Source organism: Neopelma chrysocephalum, unplaced genomic scaffold, assembly GCF_003984885.1.
Source record: "Neopelma chrysocephalum unplaced genomic scaffold, ASM398488v2 Primary Assembly neopelma1_22b, whole genome shotgun sequence".
NCBI lineage: Eukaryota > Metazoa > Chordata > Aves > Passeriformes > Pipridae > Neopelma > Neopelma chrysocephalum.
In genome coordinates, this window is record NW_020897690.1 from 29,077,062 (window position 1) to 29,098,118 (window position 21,057).

Here is a 21,057-nt window from a genome sequence, read left to right on the forward strand (position 1 = left end):
GAAGTGTTTTGGTTGATTTTTCAGTGTAGTCTGACCCAGAGCCATGAATTTTCTTAACCAGTCGCAGGAACATATTTTTCTCTTGACGGTATAAGGTAGTGAAACAACCACAAAACTAGTTTACCATTTACTTATTGTGAAAGATATATACATCTTACATCTTCCCTTCTACCCCTGTTCCTCACCATGTAGTGAGCTATGGGAACTAGTCTTAGGATCCCAGATATGATATACTATTACCCTATAAACCATAACGCATATCTTTTTTCCAGTAAATTCTATCTGGCCTACATCCTGTACCTTGCTGACTGCACATCCATAACCTATGTGATTTCTCACAGCAAACAAGTCTAGAGGCTAAATTCCTTGATTGTTTTCTGTGGAAAACTTTCCATCTTAAATAGGTAAATTGAAAATGACTCCCAACAGAGGAGCTCTGAGAATGTACCCACCAGCTCAGGGAAGCTGCTTGCTTTCTTCAAATCCAAACAAAGAGCAGACAGTGTATATTTGAAAGCCTTTTTGTCATGATTCAGATCACTTGTCCTAGTTTCCAAAGCCGACTCAATAATGTCAGTTTGAGACTTACAATGGGATATGTCAGTATTTATTCTACCTCTTCTCCACTTCATAACATCCTAGTCCCATTATTTCATCCCTGCTCTTCTCCCTTTGTTAAATAGCTTGATTCTGTCAGATTGAATAAATATCTAAATTCTGCCCACTGGAGAATGGCTCAGTTTCATCAGCAGATATAAATGCACAGAACTTCTAGAAAATGGAGCAGCACATTGTTGCTGCCTTTGTCTGTCTATGGGCTATCCTTCTGCACAAACCCACTAAAACAGAGATGAAGTGATGAGAGCTGCATCTCCTGGTGTCCATGGGCTCTACCTTTTGTGCTCTTAAATGAGCAGGCAGTTTTGAGAGCCCAGCACCCGGGGGCTATACTTTTGCCACCCTTGTATTCATATATCATGGGTGATGATAAAAGAAATTGTTTTAACTGCTGATTGCTGCAGACATGCTGAAGTAGCATGTTGCATTTTGTAAATATGATTTGGAGCTAATGAAGCAGATCAGAGAGAAGCAGTCTTTTACATAATGCCATTGCTTCAGCACTAATATGACTAATCTGTTTGGACAAATAACGATGAACTTCTGAATGGCTTATTGCAGGATGCTTGAGTAACTCGGTTAGAAACAACAACCTTTGTACTGGCATGATAATCTTTTTATAAGAACAAGTGACTCGGTTCTCTTCAGAAGTGTACTATTTTTGTTTCAGAGCAATGGGATGACAAGTCCTGGCATAATGCATTAATAAAATAAGAGAGGAAAAAAATCAACCGAACTGCATTATAATTGCAGGCTGCAAAATGTTATTTGGATCATCATTTGTGAATACAGAAGAGAGAGGAGAATGGGACCAGCGATGCATAGTGGTGTGTTGAGGGGCAGATAAAACTGCTAGTGGCTGCTTATAGAAAGTTTGCATCTTTACTAGAAAAAAGTTTAAGTGTTTCATAATTCACCCCTAAACTAAGGAAATAATAAACAAAAAACCCCGCCCTAATTTTCAATGTTGTTAGGGTTTTACAGACTCTAGATAAATCTGCGCTAGTTCCACTTCAAGGGGTCTGGTGACAGAGTATTTTTATATTTGATAGATTCATAGGCTTCTCTTACCTTTCTGTGTACTTCTATGTTATGTGCTGTACTAGAAGAATAGTACCAGAAGATTGAATCTCTAATGATAAAAACTGAATGGACTTTTCTCCACAGATTGGTATAATGCTGTTGGCTTGTCCTCTTTAAAGTGTTACTTTAAAATGTGCTACCCTGCAGTGCTGGCTAACTCTCAAGGAGAGGAGGTAGTAGCTCAAATAACATATAAATATGGGAGTTGGTCGTATCTATGTAATTTTAATAACTTGAAGCTGTCCTTTGTCAATAAGTGGTTTTGTGGCTTTATGCTTCTTCCGTAGAAGCTGGGTAGGTTTTTTAAACCTCATAGCAAGACAGTATTCCAGAGACAGAGATTCTGGTTAGGTGAAAAGCATGTAGCAGCCTCGGAGCCTGTAGCATTCCCTGTTTTCCAGCCTGGTATGGTCTTTGTTTTTGTCAAGGGTAAATCTGCAGCAAGAAGCTATCTGTGCCACGATGGATAAGTCTTGTACTTGATAGCATCTTTTATCTTTCAGTAATATACCTCAGAGAAATGTGTCTTAAATGTGTTCTGTTCCTCTTTTGTTTTCATTAAATAATAGATTTAGTATTGCCTTGGAGGATTAATGTCCTTTAGCTTAAGGAGGAATTTAGAAGAGTACACTAAATGGCCTTATTCAATTGGAATCTTTTAATTTGTTTGAGTTGTGAAGGTAGAGCTGAAGGTGACTTGATAAGGAATGCTCTGAAAGGACAGATTTCTTGCATGTGCTTTTTTCATCATTGCAATCTTCTGGCCAGATCTCTCTCTAAAACTCCTGCTGTCACATTTTTACCTTTCAGCAGGTTTCCTTTACAGAAGAGTTATGAGCCTGTCTGATGCATCTCTGGGAAAATTATATTTAGTCATGGGGAAACTCACTGTTGCAACTATTTCCAAGAAATGTAGAAGTAGTCCTGAGCTACTGTACCGAGCTTATCACTGTGACAGTACATAGTTAGGACTGTGAAGTTTGCAGATAGATTTTGAGGAAAGTCTGACTTCAGGTATTGAATTGTATTTACTTTATTCCCAAACAGATTTTTCCCCTAATGAGTGTCGGATGAACACAGCTGCTCCACTTGCAGCTTGCATAGGAAACTTTAAAAGTAATTTTGCCTGTGTGTTTTCTCTTTCCTTTTTTTTTTTTTCCCTCTGAAATGGTAAACAAAGCATAAACTTTAGAAGGCAAGAAAAGCAAGGGAAAGAAGTTTGGGTTTCAATCCAGTATCCTGAGGCCTAGCACAGTGCTCTCAGATAATTTCCATTTTCCACAAGCAAACTTTACTGAGGGAATGTGAGAATTTTCTTTCCATGCGTTGGGTTCTGTGTGGTAAAAACTTAATGCCATGTGTGGATTTAGAATGTCTTTTTGCATTAGCTTAAAATGTCTTGGAAAAGATCACCTTCATGTTCATTATGAAGTAACTGCTTCTAGTAAAATAAAAATGCCAGTACAATCTTTTTCAGACATGGTCTATGTTCTTATTTTAAAATTACTAAGTTATATAGATTTGACTATTTCAAATAAAGCTGATAAGTGATTATAGGAAAAAAGTCTCACTGAGAATAGAGGCCAAGAAACTGGAGTGATTTTTTTTTTTGCTGAAATGCTAAGTTGTATAAATGTTTGAGTACAGCTGCCATACTTCCTCAAAGACTCTCTGTTTATGAACAGTCAAGACAACTGTATGCTTTTGTAGGAAAAAGACAATTAAAGTAAATGTGAATCAAAGTGTTTTTAAACTCACCTAGTGAGTTCTCACATTATATTAGCAATTCTAATGACAAATAGTTTGGTGATGCAGCCAGAGAAAGTATGTCTAAACAACTTTTTATACTATAAGTTAGTATGCAAAATGCAAGCTGGATGAGGTAAACTACACATTTCCTTTCCCTTAACTACCTTCTGGGTCACTGGCTTACTTTTCTTCAAAAACCAGCGGGAGGCCACTACAAAAACTCAGATTTATGAGTAGGACATTGAGCAAGACAAACTAGGACAACAGGGGGAAGCGTTTTCCTGCTTTGGAGGGGTAAGTCTCCCTTTCATTCCTACTTCCCATTAAACCTTTGCAGGTGTTCCACTGGTGTAAGACTGTTTGTAAGCCTTTCTCTCATCATCTAAGTTTGATAGCAAAACCGAAATACTGATGCCAATGTCCCTTGAAGCTGAAAGCAGTTTTTGATGATTGTGGCTCCTTTTTTCCTGTGTGGCTGTACAGTTGATTCCTCAAGGTCTTGGAGAGGTGCTTCTGCTGGTGATAGAGGCATAGGTTGCCTGCTCAGTGCTCCAGCCAGGGAAGGCCTGCTCTCAGGGCCTCATCCTGCTCCCTGTATGAGCACACCAACACATGCACGCGTGCATACGTGTGCTCACAGCCCCCGTGAGCGTGACTAGAGCAGTTTGAACTCGGTTAGCACAAATTCAGCTATTTGGGTAGCAATAGCTGATTGAGCAGCTGGTCCCTATTTTATTTAGTGAACTGGTATTGTTGGGGGGTTCAACAAACTTGGCCTGTTCACATCCCTTGCCATGGGATGTGTTTACCAACAATTTAAGTTAGTGAGGGCAGAGTAATGGACCCACTCCGGGGACTTCCATGAGACCCCTGTATCCAGCAGAGTGCTGTGAGTGTCATCAGCTGTTGAACATCAGGCTTGATTTAAATTGCTGTTAAAAATAGTATGTCCGATTCCTCTTTTTCCAGTGTTCTTTCTTAGAGTGCCATCTCCTTGTGTATGCCTTCACACTTAGTATGCTAGCCAATGTATCAACTTAAGTATTTTCTACTATTCCTGCTTAGTTTTGCTTGAGATTTAAGAGAAGCTGTTTTCAAGAATATATCCTTCATTTTTAGGTTTGTGCATATGCAGAATATGAAGGAAATATAGGAGAAAATAAAGCTAATTGCTTTCTTCGTAAGCGGAGGGGCAGGTACTGTGCTCTACACTCTCATGACCAGTGACATGACACAAGGAATGGCATGAAGCTGAGTCAAGGGAGGTTTGGGTTGGATATCAGGAAAAGGTTCTTCCCCCTGAGGGTGGTTGGGCACTGAACAGGATCCCTAGGAAAGTGGTCACAGCACCAAGCCTGAGTTAAGAAGTGTTTGGATAACACTCTCAGGCACATGGTGTGATGCTTGGGATGTCCTGTGCAGGGCCAGGAGTTGGACTTGATGATCCTAATGGGTCCTTTCCAACTCAGCATATTCTGTGATTTGACTATTTTTCATAAAAAACATCCCACTGAATAATATTATGGTGTTTCAGTTTAAGTCTCATTGTCCTTATGTAGCCAAATTTGATCTGTCCAGCTATCTAGAAATCATCTACTAGTTAAAACGCCTAGAAATTAGGGTTTCTTATTAAATCCGTTAAGGTAGAAATACTGTATATGAAACTTGCATTTAAAAAAAATCCAAAACATCAACAATATGAGTTGTACTGATCTGAAGTATAATAGAATGATATCAATTTGGAGGTTGGCAGTGTTTGGCATTTTCTACCCAACGTGCTTCCCTTGTGCAAAGTAAATAGTTTGTCATTAAAATTAATTACTGTTTTGCTCCTAGTAATAATATTCACTGAACAAGTTTTTGTTTCTGTGATATTATAAATTAAAGTGCTGCAAGTATAATATATCCTTGACTGTTTCCTTTCTTGCTGAAATGGAGATGGAGATATTTGGAACATAAATAGATAGTATCAAAAAAAAAAAATCTTCAGGAGTCTCAGTTCTCCCTCAAAGGAGGGTGAGTGGGCAGAGGAATCAAGATGATAGTATTTTGGGAAGGATTCCTTTCAAAATGTGTCTAAATGCTTTTAAAACTTAATCCTGCAAATGTTTGTGAATGAGAGAGCATCATGGACTTTTCCTGAGATTTTTCTGACAAAGAAGCTTCATGTATGTTGTAGAGAGATGAGCTTTTTAGCAGTGATCTTTATTGTGGACATATGACTGTGTCCACTCACACAGTAGGTCTCTGGAAAGGGAAGGCAAATGAATTTTGATCCACCTTTTCTTGTTCCTCCTCTCTATTCAGTTCAGTGAAGCAGTTTGAGATAGGAGGAGAGGATTTCTGCCATTAGCGTACTTTGGTCATAAAGTCCAGGCCATTTGCATTCCTTCTGCATGGAGTTGACCTGTGAAAGGGCTTTTAGAAAGACAAATGATCCCTTCCTCTGTAAGGACACAGGCACTTAAGACAATTGGTCAGCTAGAGTGGGTGGATCAAAATGGAGAGGCTTCTTAAATGCGATATTGCATATTTTAGGTTTTTCCCCTGATTACAGGGTGAAGGGTTCAATACAATTTTAATAAGATTAAGATGTGCTGAACTTTCAAGTGATGTGCATTGGAGGGGAGTGGTTTTGGTTTTAGATGCTAGTATTGGACAAGGATGGATGGTGGAACAGTTTCATTTGCTCTGCTTTCTTCCAAGTAAACAGTTTAACTACTGTGTTTCTATAAAGCTGTGATATTTTTTCCAAAGGTAGAAGAAGCATTCATTCTTATGGCAGAAAAATGAAATACTATTATGGTCTGACCACAATCAATATACTTAAATGGACTTACTTGTGCTGCGTATTACACTGAACACTGTCCAGCTGGACTGCTGTCTTGGCATTTGAGAGGACTTGGATTCAAGTGCCAGTAAAGAAGCTGCTCAGTTTTCAGGATGGGGTCCTCTCATAGGTAGGTGTGCACTTCAAACTCTTCTGGGTATTTTCACTGAGAGGGAAAGCTCTGACAAGTAGCTTCAGCTTCAAGTTGATCCTACTAGTGTTGTGCAAAGTACTCATGGTGGGTATTTATGGATGCCTATCTAAAATTATCGTGAACCAGAGTTAAAGTGGTGCTCTGATGAATTTTCAAGTTCCTGAGGTTGTTTTTAGCACACTCACTTTCCTGTCAAAGCTGAATTTATGAACTTGTTTTGATTTCTCCTAGATAACTTCCTGAGGTTTCAGGAGCTTTAAATCAGACTGTGTACTTGTAAAACTGGACCTTTGTACAGGCTTTTTCTCCACTTGCTACAGGTGTGGAAATTTTCAATATATTTCCTACAGGGATGTGTAGCATCAAACAAGAAACCTTAGAGTGTAGTCAGGTTTATGAGCTAACACTTGTGATTGTCCTTTCACAGACCCTTGGACTGCTTTGGACAGAAAACTGATGGGTTTGGGGATGACTCAGATGTGTGATAGTTGATTTAATTTAGAAAGGGAATGGAAAAAGCCCATCTTTTCTGTTTTTTTCCTCTCCTTTGTAATAAAAGCGTATGACATGCACTCCTAGACAATTCCCATATGCTATCCAGTTACTTCTAGTCTCTGTGGTAGAAAAGACAAGAAGCTGTGTCAAACCTGATATCTGTGGGCATGTGATAAATCTTCTCTGCCTGTTTCCAAGGGTAGAAAGGTATTGGGAAAATGTTCCCTTTCATGTTTCTTCATGATACATCTCTCTCCACTGTTTCCTTCTTCTCACTTTATAAAATCGGGTTTCCTTCCTTTGTCTTGGTCTGCCCCCTCCCCCCCCGAAATGTAGTCTGAAGTACAGAATTTTGACACAAGTTGCCTTTTACTGCTGACATATGTGTTTAACATATGTTGGCATAATCCAACCTTTGTCATGTAAATTTAAGAAAAGCAAACACTTGAATGACAGAAGTCAATTTAGAGTGACTCAAAGGGTTATGTGTTCTTTAGCAAGAAAACAAGGTGGATGACTATAAGCAGGCAGAAATCAGGGTAGTGAAGCTTTCTAAGGGTATCTGCAGATCCTGTCTCTCCTTTTCCATCATCCAGGCTTCTGTGTGATTCTTTGAAGCTGCTCTTGCTGATAAGAGAGAAGTGAAAAAGACGGGCTGGTAGGGTGTAGTTAGGAACGGTCTCTAACTGCAGAGTTATAGGAGAGAGTAGGGGGCGGGGGAGAAGAGGCAACTGGAGGATATGTACTCTGTGCTACTTACTGAACTCAAAAGCTGCATACCAAAAAGATATGCTTTGACTAACTTTTTTAAAGGAAGGTTTGTGTGAGCATACTATATAAAATCACATGCACGCACAAATGTTGACTACTGATATGTGGGGAAAGCAGCCAAAGTATAGACATAAAGTGTATGAACTAAACTTACCTAGCAAGTTGTGGACACACTGGCTCATATCATGGAGTAAGATTGGCTTATAAGGACATTACTCAGCCAGAATTCCTTCTAGCCATAGCTTGGAAATCTCATGTTAATGAAGCTGAATTTTAAATGACAGATAATTCTCTGACTAATTGCTTGTACTATTTCTTCTGGCTTTTATATTTTTCTGTCTTTGTGCAACTTAAAGCAGTCACTCAATCCTTACCCACTAGTTCCTCTTTTTTATTTATTAGGTATTGTGACTTTTGATTGTAGGTGTTGACAATTCCAAATCCAGCATTCTGGATAGCCTTCTCTTTGCAAGGCTAAGCTTTGGAGGCATTTGACTGGGCAGCTTATATGTTTCAATATATACATTTCAGCTTATACATTTTGGTATCATTCCACATCAGTTATTTGTGATTTTTTTAAACTAGATCTGGTTGAGATGTGCTAGTAATAGCCTTGCAATACTGTACAGAATTGTTTTGATGTAAGCTGCTTATCAGCTGAGTCCTGTGAGAAATCTTGAGTTGAGATTTTGATCTATACAATAATGCTGGTACAGTGCTGGTACTGTTGTAGAAGTGTCATACTTAAAATGCTTTACCTTAACAAGGATTTAGATTACTACATGCTTTTAGAGATGTAAAATACCTGACTTGTTTCTTCTCATGAATACATTTAACACACAAAATAGCTTAATCATCTTGCGGTTGGTGGAATTTTAGTCTAGAATACGTTGAAAGATGACATTTGTGTTATGTATGAAGTTTGTACAAAACAGTTCTTGATCTAGCGTGCATATGTGTTCCTCTTTAGCTTTTTTAAACATTTGACTACCCACATCTTCCATCCTCAGGGCAAGGCAGGTACGTGCAAGGGCGTGTGGAGATTTGCTCAACTTTTGCTGGTAAGGAGCATGGATTTCTGTCTTTCTGTCATTGTACTAAGACAAACAGATGAACTTCTGCCAGGGGCTGTCATTCTTCCTCCTCAGAGGAGTGTGCGTTCAAGTAGTTATTTTGAGCTTCCATTGCCATGCCTCATGTTGAGCATCTAACGCTGATAAAACCTGAAAGCTGCTGTTAACTTCAGTGGAGTCATCAGTGTAATTTTGCTCTTCAATTCCATCAGGACTCCAGCTTTGCCTAAAACAGTTGGTTAGCTCACAGCTTTTGCCAATACAGCAATTGCTTTAGATAGGGTAAGTATCCTTTGGGATGCAAGGCATTTTACTGTGCTTGTGGCTTTATTGTGCATTGGGAGTATAACAAGTAGAATTCAATTTTTGCATGACTTCACAAAAATAAATGTGCATCTCCAGCATTCTGTTCAGCTGTGCTTTATGGGGGCTGAATTGGGAAAAAAGGGAAAAGATCAGTTGAACATTCATTGGGTCCCATCCTATAGAAGCTGTGCATGCTGTCATGCAAGTCATGGTACTACTGGCAAGTTTGTAAGGCCTACTGTTTTTGGCCCCATCTATTGCATTTTTACCTTTTTAATATCAGTGCACAGAATTGTAAAACTGTTCAGAAAGTGGAGTTTCTTGAGGCCATCTTAATAAGGGATAGTTTGAAATGTGTTGCTAAAGTATTCTTTTAAAGAAGTATATGTAAGGAATTTGATCAGGTACTAGTACAAATCTTCCCAGTGTAAGACTAATTCTGTTTTAAATTTACTTTGAGCAAAAATACTTGGTAGATGATGTCACTATGAATTTATTCAGTAGCTTCCTGAAATGAATCCTAAGTTCAAGATGGGAAAGTTGGTTAGGTAATACTTCCTGGAAGCCTCTTGACCAATATTGCAGCTCTTTACAACTTTAAAGCACAGGAGGAAAATTACATTTTTTTTCTTGATGGTTCATTTTCAGGATATTTCAATTATTTCTCCATACAGAGGTATCATATGGGGCTTTCCCAGAAGAGTTAATATTAAGTTTTCCTACTGAAAAGCAAGTGACTCTCCCTTTTCAAGCTTCAAAATTAAGTGTTTGGACATAACAGAATTCAGCCTACAGTCCATTGTAGTTCATTGCAAGCAGAAGTTGGGACATCCCGTGTGCCTTGAGAGCCTCAATGTTTTGCTGAAATAAACAAATGTGCTTGCATGTAACTTGCTTGGGTTTCCTGCAGGCAAGTGAAGTGAATGGGAATGCATAGGTCTCAGAGTTTGAATGTGAGCTGCAGGAGTAGTCTGTAGGGATAGATGGAATGAAGAATTTAAAAACAGATGGGTTTTCAGTTGGTTGGGGTTGAATCTGTGTTTTGGAGGTTTGCTTCTACAAGCTGAACTGTTAAAATCTGTCAAAACACTTTGGAACAGCTAGATCTTGAGTTCACTTGTTACAGTGAGAACAATTTAATTCCAAGGCTTTGGGTTTGCTTCCTCTGCATAGTAATCCAGATGAATTTCCACTTTGTTTGCTTGCTTTTAATTGCAAGTGTGTCCTGTCCACCACTTTAAAGTGTATCCTACTTTAGCCTGTTGCTCTTATTAAGTTGTCCTAGTGTAGGAGTTGTGCTGGTTAACAATGGCTCTTGAATTGTGCTGAATCACTGTTAGGTTTTTTTTCAGAAGCTTTTGCTTATTGTAAGTTGATATTTAGTTTTTGATATAGTTGATATTTTAGTTATTGCAGTAATTTTCTATGGTTATAGGTGACATTTGATAGAAAAGCTTTTCAGAAAAGTAATTTTAGTTAAATTTTGCCTGTGATATCCTTTGAAGTGTTGATACCATGATTTTAGGGTTCCCGTGTGGAGAATGGTGAGTCTTGTGAGAACAAGATACAGCGAATGATCAAGTGAACAAACGTTGAACTCTGTCTCAGTGGGGGAAGAGGGATATTTTCTGGATTATGAAATACATACCAACCTTTCCTCCAGTGAGGATTCACTCTTAAGTGGAAGATAGGATTATTGCTATTAAACTTGTAACTATGTTTTATTGTATCATATCATATAGAGATAATGCTTGTTTTTAAGGATGATCTTCCTGTAAAGTAGGAGGAACATGTTTCACAAAGACTAAAGGCTTGTCTGTCTTCTACTCTGCCAGTTTTGTCTCATGCTGAATGTTCCTTTCAAGAAAAAAAACAAGTTAATATAGTTTAGTAAAATCCAACATTTGGGGTCTGCTTTTGTTTCTCAGGTTGAAAGATAACAGCCTTCAAATAGTGGAGCTTGAACTGCTAATTCCTAAAAGAAACGTAACTACTTCAGAGCTTCCCCTAGTGCCCATATAATACAGAGTGCAGCAAAATGAGGAGTATAATGAGTAAACTGTGTAACTATGCTAATAGTTACATGCCCTTAAGAACACCATAATGGTGACAGAGTCCCTCTTTGACAGAGCAGTACTGAATCTATCGGCAGCCTTGTGTTAAATCTTACAGGCATCTTTACGAGTCTAAGTAGATTTGCGTCCAAAAATTAAACTGCTGATTTTGGAATGGTTTGCCAGGTGAAACTTTGATTGATATGTGTATATATATATATCTTGGTCTGTTACCTTTTCAAAAGCATCCTGCTTGTAGAGACTACAAAGTGAATCCTTGGTCTTAGACATAAAACCTGCTAATTCTGTGCCTTTGTTCCTAAATTATGACAGTGTGGACCTTCACCAGGAAAAATACTTCTAATAAGCATGTAACTGTAAGTAGGTTTTCTTCATAGTTTCAAATAAAAATGAGAGCAGTAAAATAGCTTCAGAGGTTTTACTTGTGCTTTTCTGCTTCCTTTGCCATCCTCCCTTTTTTTTTTTAAATCCAACTTGCTGCTTTATTTTTATACATCTCATTGCACTGGGCCTTGCCTGAAGTCATCATCGCTGTCCTTAGTTTGACAAGAAATGAAAGGGGAAGCAGCCTTACATGACTGAGAAGCTTCAAAAACATTACAGGCAGTACCTTCATCTGTATTCAGTGAAAGGGCTTGAGCAAAAGTTGAAATCTGCTGAATGATCTGGCAGTAAGGGTTCAGCAACAGCTATTGTGGCAGTTTCCCAAAAGGTGGGCAAAGACACTCAAGGACTTTCAGTGTTTTGAGCTAATTGAGGCCTCTTTGCACTTACATTTAGGCAGGACCGTTGCTGAGTCTCAATTTGCTGGTTCACAGGCAAGGTGTTCCTGATTTCAATTCAGAGGGGACGGTGCTTCAGTTGTGAACCAAGGGGCTGCCACCCACCATGTTGGTTTCACCTGACCAGCTAGGAAATAGCCCTGCTTTCCCAAGTGGATTCAGACCAAAATCTTAAAAATTGAATGGTAGGTGTTCTTTTTCTCCAATGCACGCAAGAATTGATATTCACAGAATGTTAGCGTGTGAAGTATCTTTTTTCTGAAATTACTTGAGTCATGAGTGGGTTTCATTACACATCCTCTCTAGCAGCAGCCACTGTGTCACAGCTCTGGCCCCTACGTGCCATTCTTCTTCTCTCCATGCTGAACTACTCACCGTGAGCTGTCCTGAAGACCTCTCATTCAAAAAGAGAAGCAAGAAACTAAAGCAGCCTGTTTTGTCTGAAAGGGCTTGAGGACAGCTTGCGCAGAACAGCTGATGTGGTAGGGCTGATGCAATGCTGGCCTCAGGCCAGGGGCCCAACAGTGTGCAGATGAGGATGACGACCTCTGTAGCTGACCAGCTGTAGCAGGAAAAATACATCCCTAAATTAGGCACTCAGAGTTATTCAGTCACTTCTGAAAAGTTTCGAACTTAAGAAGTATTCCTACTAAATAATAACTTAAACCTCTCTTACCGCTTACTCAAGACAACTCGGGATGGGCAGTCTCTCCAGCTGGCCCCGTTGCCTGCACCATGCAGATTGCGAGGAATTTTTGGTTTTCATTCCATCAAACCAATATTAGTAATAAAAATAAGACCCGCTGCACAGAAGTGAACATGTTTCTTATGTCAACACTTTTCCCTGCTCTTACTTTGGTAATGTCTTAAGTTGTTCTTTAGAGGCAGACTTTACTGGCCGTACTTTTCAAACGGGGGAATAATGAGTACTTGCAACTTAATCAGCCGTAGAGCTGCAGAGAGGCTTTTTTTTTTTCTCCCTGATACTTTTATGTCCCATAATGAGCTGGTATTTTATAACTTCTGATGGTAATGCATTCCATATGTCTTCCATTGCTGGGATAAAGAGCTTTACTCCAGAATCCAAAGCAAGTGGCTGTGGATATTTATTTAATAAGGTTTTAAGTCTTTGCACTAGGCGGGATGTCAGTATGTTCCGTACCTGGAGCTTCCTGCTTGTGGTGAGATCTTAGTTCTTTAACATTGTGGAAAGATCACTTGTGTCCCATCTGTGCTTCTTCTGAAGCAGGGTAAGTTTTGTGGTTCCAGTGATAGTTCTGCTGTTTCAGTCAAATTCCTTGCTTTTTTTTGTCCTTGTTGTGAATACTACTAGTTTCCCTCCAGGACTCAGGACAAGCAAAAACTGAGAGGAATTCAACCATGAATATCAAGATAGCCAAAGGAGTGGTCTGCTTATAATTCCTTGAGGCATCTCCTCTAATGCCTCACACAGAACAAAAGTTCTGTTGTGGGGGTGCTTAGGAGTTGCTGTAGTCTTGGCGACCTGACAGAAATGAAAAATAATCTTTTTATGGTTTCTTGCTAAAATACTCCAACTACTCTGGTTGGGCTTAGCATTTGAAAAACATTTTCTGGTATGAAACTCTTCTAGATGTTCTGGCATATTTACCTCCACTCTGATCAGTGCAGCAATAATTACATTTGAAGTTTTTGGCAGGATTCAAATTTGTTTCAAGTCACAAAGGATCATCATTACCGTTTTATCTGCATGATTATCACAGGCCCCTGAGAAAATTCATCTGCTCCCTTCAGGGTTAGTTAAAACTGAAGAAAAATCTGAATGTGAATCTCATGCAGCCTTCTAAATCTTGAATGGGAGGTCTGTAAGGCAGATTGAGGAACATAATTTCAGAACTGCTGATGCTTTTATTGGAAACGGTGCTGGCAGGTTACCTCAAAGCCAGCTGATTTTTGGTGGTGATGCTGTAGTTATGCAATAATTTGTGGTGTTTGATTCTTAGCCTAAAGGAATTCTGGTATAGTCCAGATTGCCCCCCATCTCTCTTGTGCACTTGGAAGAAAAAGGTCATTTGCCTTCTCATTTGATTGTTTTCCAGGTCATAGAAAAGGCAGGTCCAGTTCTGAGCCCTTCCCTTGTCCTCCACTTCCCAGCCTGTCGGGGATGAGCCCTCTTGCAGGAGACTCTGCCACCTGCTGCTTTCCTCCCTGAAGTGAGGAACAGCCAGCCTTAGATCGCTTCACACTTTCCAAGTCCCATCCCGCTTCTGCTGTGACAGAGCTCACTGTCATTTAAACTTTTCCTGCTTTTATGCTCACTTGGCAGCAAATATCCGAGCTCTTTAAAGCTGCAGTCTGTCCAAGCTTATTTTTCAGTAGGCAAGGCTGCTGCTTTTCAGACAGCTTTTGCTCATAGTTACCTGCAAAACTTCTGCAGATTTAGGAATCCGGTTTCACAATTAGTTGGAATGTCCTTGAATAACCTCTACTTAGAATCAAAATAAGCCAATGGCTTTTTACTCTTCCCCTCCCCCTCACTTGCATAATAATGGAACACTATGATACTATCAAACACCAATTATTACAACCCTTTAGCAGAAAGAAAAGTGAATATGTGAGCAGATTGCGTCTCAGGCAACAACATGTGATCCAATATTAAACATGAGCTTATCAAGTTATAGAATCATGGAAGAGCCTAGGTTGGAAGGGACCTTGAAAGATCATCTGGTCCAACCAGATGGTTGGTTATGTAGTGAAGTAGACAAGAATAGGAAGAGAGAAACCATTTCCTTTAATGAAATAGGCCCAGTATTTTATTTCTGTATGTTCTCATCAAGAACCTTCTAGCTTTCACTTAGCAAAGTGTAGTACTTTCTGGGAAAAAGCACCTTAAATCCTTTGAAGGGTTCCTTTGAATTTAAAGGAGTTGTTTAATTTTTTAAAAAATTTTTTTGTATCTGTGGGAATAACTAAAGGTTCTTATCCTAGTAATTTTCCAATCAAATATGAAGTTTGAGAGAAAACTCATGATTACTTCTAGTGATAGCTCTGTTCTGGCTTTTCTAGTAAACCTTTACTAGTGATAATAATTGTTACTGTGATTTACAACCTCTGTGAATTTATATGAAATTTTAAGAACTACCATTTAGAGACTCTTGAGTAGTTTTACAGGTCCAGCTGTGCCTAACTCCATGTAGCTAGTTCAAGAGTCTGGTCCTAGAAAGCAGGTTGCTCAGGCATCTGACTTTTTCCCCTGTAACTTTTTTCCAAGACTAATTTCTCAGCACCCTTTGTGAAGTGTGAGTACCCAGTGTGGTAGTTGTTTTACCACTAGGCTAGGCAGGGTAATGTTACTTCTCAGTTGCTCCAGAATGCTGTTGTGTTTCCTACCAAGCCTCTTGGTTACTGCACTGCAGCTGGAGCTTGTACTCTGCTATCCACCACAATCCTGAAGAACTTCAGAGCTTTGTTGTTTTCCAGGACACAGTTCTGCCCATATTAAGTGCAAATTATGCCCTTTGTTCCTAGATGGGTAAAGTTGCATTAGGCTGTGTTGAAATGCTAAATGAGTTTGTCTTCCCAAGGGATTGAGGTTATGCCTTGTGGTCCTAAGGGATTCAGTCAGCAGTGGGTTGTGCTTTTCCAGTGAAGTTAGCATAGTCAAAAACCAGACCCCGGAAGATGATCATAGAACATAATTTTTGAGGGGAAACTGCCCACACCCCTGACAACTATTCCTTATGCAACCGTAACTATTAATATTTACCAGGCATTTTTTACTTCATTACAGAGATTTGATTGTTTCTGTGTGGTTAATTCTTTAATCAATGCTCTGTGGCATGAAACCCATTGTTCTGCACAAGCTACTTAAATTATCAGTTACTTTAAGAACCAAATGTTTCATATTCCAAATGTAATGTTTGATTCAGCTTTTGTATTTGTTAGGGCTGAGTTACTCTAATTTACTCGCTTGTGTTCCCTATCAGTCATCTTGTAGCTTTGCAGAATGGATGTCCCCTACTTCCCTCTATTCTGTTGGGCAAAGAGTTTTTCCACAGCTCCTGTGGTTGGATATGAATTTGCTTGGCAGTGAAATTACTGCTTTCTTGGAGCACCTCTTTTTGTGTTTGATGTTGATACCTTGTGGGCATTAAAGTTTGTCTTTCAGCTTCAAGCAACAGCAATGTTCCTGCAGATCCAAACTGGCAGACTTCGGTAGCCTAAATGCTAGTGTTTATTAGAGCAGAGCAAGGCTTGAGGGTAACTATGCCAAGTGTTAGCTCATTAAATTGGCAGGAAGATTCATGAAGGCTGCTTTTAAAGATAAGGACAAAAATTGGCACGGCCTAGGCGGGGGTGAGAGAATGGCGGTGGGTAGGGCATGTGGTAGGTGTCTTCTATCTTTCCGTAGATAATTTGAAGGCAAGAGCAGACTCATTGAGACAAATGAGCTGTCATGCAAGCAGGAATAATAGCAAGTTGAAATAATAGTGTGCAGCACTTGTCACTGCTGGAGTTCAGCTGGCACTGGTCTGAAATACCAGTGTTAGGAGATAGGATCAACTCTCTGCTTTTCTGGAATCCTAACTACTTATTAATTCTGTGTATTTAAGAATTTTGGTAAATGTTAGTGGAAGAAAATGGGTGATTTATCTTTTATTGTGATGGGGAAGCTACTTGGAATTAACATAGCCTTTAGTTTGTTTATCCAGGGGAGATACCTCCGCAAGTTTCACCAACACCAGTGTTCATGCATAAATTTGAACTAGTTTAACCTGAATGTGATTAGCTCTTGACTCTGCAAAAGACTTAGTATATTTGGATGATTCAGATCTGAGCTGGACTGTTTAGGGTTTGATAGGGTAAGCTGATATAGATAAATACCTCAGATAAGAATGAGTAAATGATGCTTCTTCCTGTTTACATCCTAAAAGAACATGGTTCTGTTAGAGCAGAGATGAGAGATACTTGTGTTTGTGTTGCCATTGCTCATTATACTTTTCTATAGAGTAGAATCTTATTAATAGATTAGATTAGTAGAGTCTGAGACATTTAAAGTAATTTAACAGATTTGGCCTAATTGGTAGTTATGCTAATAATCTAAATTATTATAAATAGTAAATTAAATGTAATACAGACAAAAGAACTTCACACTTTCTGAAGCTCTACTCAGACCAAAACAGGGTCTTTGAGGGTTTCATCTAGATTGCACCTGCTTACATTGTGACTGAGTGTACCACCTCTGCTGTGGGGTTTGGACTGAGCAGGGTGGACTGGGGAAAGTAGGAACTGAATTCTTTGGGAAGCTATTGAAGCTATTCAAACCACAACCTGAAGTATAGCCAGAAGAGACATGGAAGTGAAAAGATACAGTTCAGCATGCAGTACATCACCCCCTTCTGCAGTTACGAAGCAGGCAATGTGAACTCAGCAGTAACCAATTACTTACTGTTGTGGATGAACATTTGATTTCTCTCCATAGAGAAGACCGGTACCATTAATTGGTACGTCTGTGACTATTGCAGATTATTTAATATGATCTGCTCTTCATGATACCAACCTGTCATATACCTCTCCCCATGAAAGAAATCTGTACTGAAGCTGATATTAAATTACCTGCTTGCATGGTTTTGAAGCTGTGTTTCATTTGTCACGCTGCAATTTGTAGCCTGAAAATTTGCTGATAAAGTCTCAGGATGACTTGAAGTGAAAGAGGCAAAGATTTTCTGTGATTAAGTGGTTGCTTTTGTTTCTATTTCAGGAAAGCCCCACAGCATTGGCAGCTCTGAACGGATTCAGCTCTCAGGAATGTACAATGTTCGAAAAGGGAAAATACATTTGCCAGTCAACAGATGGACAAGACGCCAAGCTATCCTTTGTGGAACATGCCTAATTGTCTCATCAGTAAAAGAAAGCCAGACTGGAAAGATGCATGTCCTCCCTTTAATTGGTGGAAAAGTAAGATATTTTATTTTATGTATTTGCTTTGTTAACCCCTATCTCTTTACGCAGAGAAGATTGAATTCAATTAGGATTATTCTGACCCCTCAAAATCTTGTTTCTGTGAATGGGATTTTCAAAGTATATGAATGACTTTTGATTATGGTCAGTCATATTCAACAATTTTGGATGTTTGAATTAAAGCAATGAAGTAATGGATGCAAAATCAATTTCTTTTTCTCGTGTGTAATATATGCAATATTCTTGTGTTTTATATATGCAATAGCACACAGCTAAAAGATACATGCAGCTCTGTTGTGTATGATCTATGCCGCACCTCCTCATCCAGGTTTTATCCATGCTGCGTTACTCTTAAGGTCTGAAAATTAACCAGTAAGGGTGTGGGCTTATTTTGAACATTGGGGAGTTTTGAGTGTTCAGCACTGTGTGAGTACTGGTCTGTTGTAAGCTAACAGCAACAAATATTTTTTACTTGTGAAAAGCTGAAACTGGACTTTTTTCTGATTCATTACCTCTGAAACCTAGGAGTTCCCAAATGAACAAAAGGAAATTTTTTTTCATTCTGACAGTGACTGAGTACTGACACAGGTTACCCAGAGGGGTGATGAATTCTTCATGACCCCTGGAGATATTTAAAAACCGTATGGGCAACTGTCTGTAGGTGGCCCTGCTTGAGCAGAGGACCTCTACAGATCCCACCTTAACCATGCTGTGATGCTGTGAAACTGTAGTGAAGACAGTAAGATTACATTACTATTTCAACCTAAACAGTGTTTCAGGACACTACTATTTGGCTTGTTTAGCCAAGGTAATGGGAAGAGAATCATTAACTTGAGGATTAATTTACACCTGAAGTAATCTTCCTTTACTTCACATACAGATAAGTTGAATTCTAAAGAGTTATTGGGAGAGGAACAAGCTTCACAATATTATATATGCAGGCTAGAGTTGATTTATTAATATTCCATACTAGCAACGTGAAAAGTATTGCTGTCTTCTAAGAACTGTTTTTCCCATCTCCTTTCGTGATTCTTCACATGATTCTTCAACTCTTCCCTGGTGATAATGAAGCAGAGACATTGTCCTCTTTTAGCAACAGTGTGTGAACTCCTGACAGTGAATTGTATTCCTGGCTGCTGGAGAGGATGGGATTCAGGTTGCCATTGACCCTCTGTTTGAGATGGAACATATATATATATATATTTGAATTTGAAAAGGGAAAAGGTTGTGTACCCTTTTTAATTGCTTAACATGGGATTTCTAAGTTGCTTTTGCACAGAAATACCTTATGTGATGTAAAACATGCAGACTGTGTGAAGCAGAAAGTTGACAACAAATTTTAAAAGAAAAGGATAATTAAGCTCAGAAAAATGTACTGAGGGCTTCTGCTGACAAAGCTTGGGAGGAGGATGCTTGGCACAGAACTAAGTGTTTTTTAAATTATTGCTCAAAAAATATTCTTCCTCAACCCCATAAATACTCTACACTTCCTGGTTTGCAAAGGCTTTCCAGAATGCTGTGCTGAGACATGGAGACCATAAGTTGTGTGGGACTTCTCGTGTATGGTAGCAGAATGATGTATTCTGGGTGTTTTTTAGCAAGTTGAGAAATGCCAAAGAATTTAATTGGGCTGTAAGAGAAGCATTTTGTTAAGCTTGTTTTTAATAACCAGAACTATAGATTGTATTTTTTTTAGGTTGCATAAAAACAGCCTTAGATGTGTTTCACTGGCCAACCTTTTATGGTGTTCAGTCTCTATTAAAATGTTGACATTCTTGGTGGTTTTCTGCTTTAGTTTTGTTGTCCTTCTGTTCTCATTTCTTACCTGTGTAGATTTGTGAAGATTTGACAACCAAGATCCAGCTTGAGTGTTTGAGATGGTTAATCCAGCTCTACTTGATCAGCTCTTCTTGGGCACACTTTAACTTTGCCCTGGGCAGTTCTGCAAAGAGGCTTTTGATTCTTGTTGACTAACAGTTTTGTGTTTCTGCTGTAGGTGGAAGAAGTGAAAAAGCACCAGCACTGTTTAGCATTTAGCTCCTCTGGACCTCAAAGCCAGACCTACTACATTTGTTTTGATAACTTCACTGAATATCTGCGATGGCTGCGACAAGCATCAAAGGTGAGAATGGTGCTGTCTCCTTCCTGAAAGGGATGTTCACAGAGTTTCCTCCAGTTCAGTTTTCTCCATGCAGCTTTACATTCCCTCTTCTGGGTTGACAGTCATGAACTGCTTTTGCTGCTCTTAGTGTTGCACAAATTTACTCAATTTGAGAGCTCTTGGTAACAGCAGTAGGGAGGTGAATTTTTCTACATTTACACTGAGACTTCTTTCTACCATGGTTGTGTAAGCGAAGTGCTGTGCTGAACTTCTTCCCTCTTCTCCCAGCTGGATGGGTTGAGTGAGATCATTAGAACAAAAAGGATGATAAATATAACTGTCAAAATTTCAGTTTAAAAAGCTTTACTTCAGTGTTATTAAAACCTAAAATAGTGTCAGATTTTTTTAAAGTCATTCCTTACACAGAACCTAAATATTAAATTGGTAGAATTAAGGATTTTTTTCCTGCTTAGAAATGTTGCTGAATCTCTTTAGGTTTATAACTGTTTTGTTTTTTTTAAATAAGCTATAAGCAATCATTTTCTGTCAGTGAAAAAAAGTTACTAACTAAAATCTTTGTAAAGCAAATTTTATACTGTGCTTAGAGCACAATTAATTATGAGAATTTAAGGCCTGCATTATTTCATTTGACTCTTCAGTTCCACTTTGTGTTGTTGAACGGTTGTTTTTGCAGTTACCTATTTTGTCTCTTAATCCCTGCTACCTTTTTGATAAATCCTCTCCAAAGTAACTGGCATATCTTGAACCATTATATTTTCATATTTTTTTACCGTGTGAGTTTTTCTGCTGTGCTGTCAGCATTCTCTCTTTTATTTTCTAGTTGGACCTAAACTGTTCTTTAGTTTTATACTTGATAAACCTGTCCATGCTCTTTACTATGTTAAAGCAACTTAGTTTTATGTAGTAATACTTAGAGGTATTCATGTCACACTAGATCTGTTTTGTCTTTTTAGATTTCAATAATGTGTTATCCAGCCTATTGCCACTGATAGAGCCTCGGCTGTGGGCTTTTTTAAGAGGTTTGATTTTCTCTGAGTAGTAGTGAATGTGCCTCCCAAC

At 38.9% G+C, this 21,057-nt stretch overlaps 1 protein-coding gene across 1 annotated transcript in view; it reads left to right on the forward strand.

Annotated features, from left to right (window-relative positions):
* The window catches only part of PHLPP1 (PH domain and leucine rich repeat protein phosphatase 1), a 138,544-nt gene that overhangs the window by 54,800 nt on the left and 62,687 nt on the right, over positions 1-21,057 (forward strand). Inside the window, exons 2-3 of the mRNA XM_027682412.1 lie at positions 17,677-17,873; positions 19,873-19,998. Of these exons, the coding sequence (XP_027538213.1) occupies positions 17,677-17,873; positions 19,873-19,998 (323 nt within the window). The remainder of the gene's footprint in view (positions 1-17,676; positions 17,874-19,872; positions 19,999-21,057) is intronic.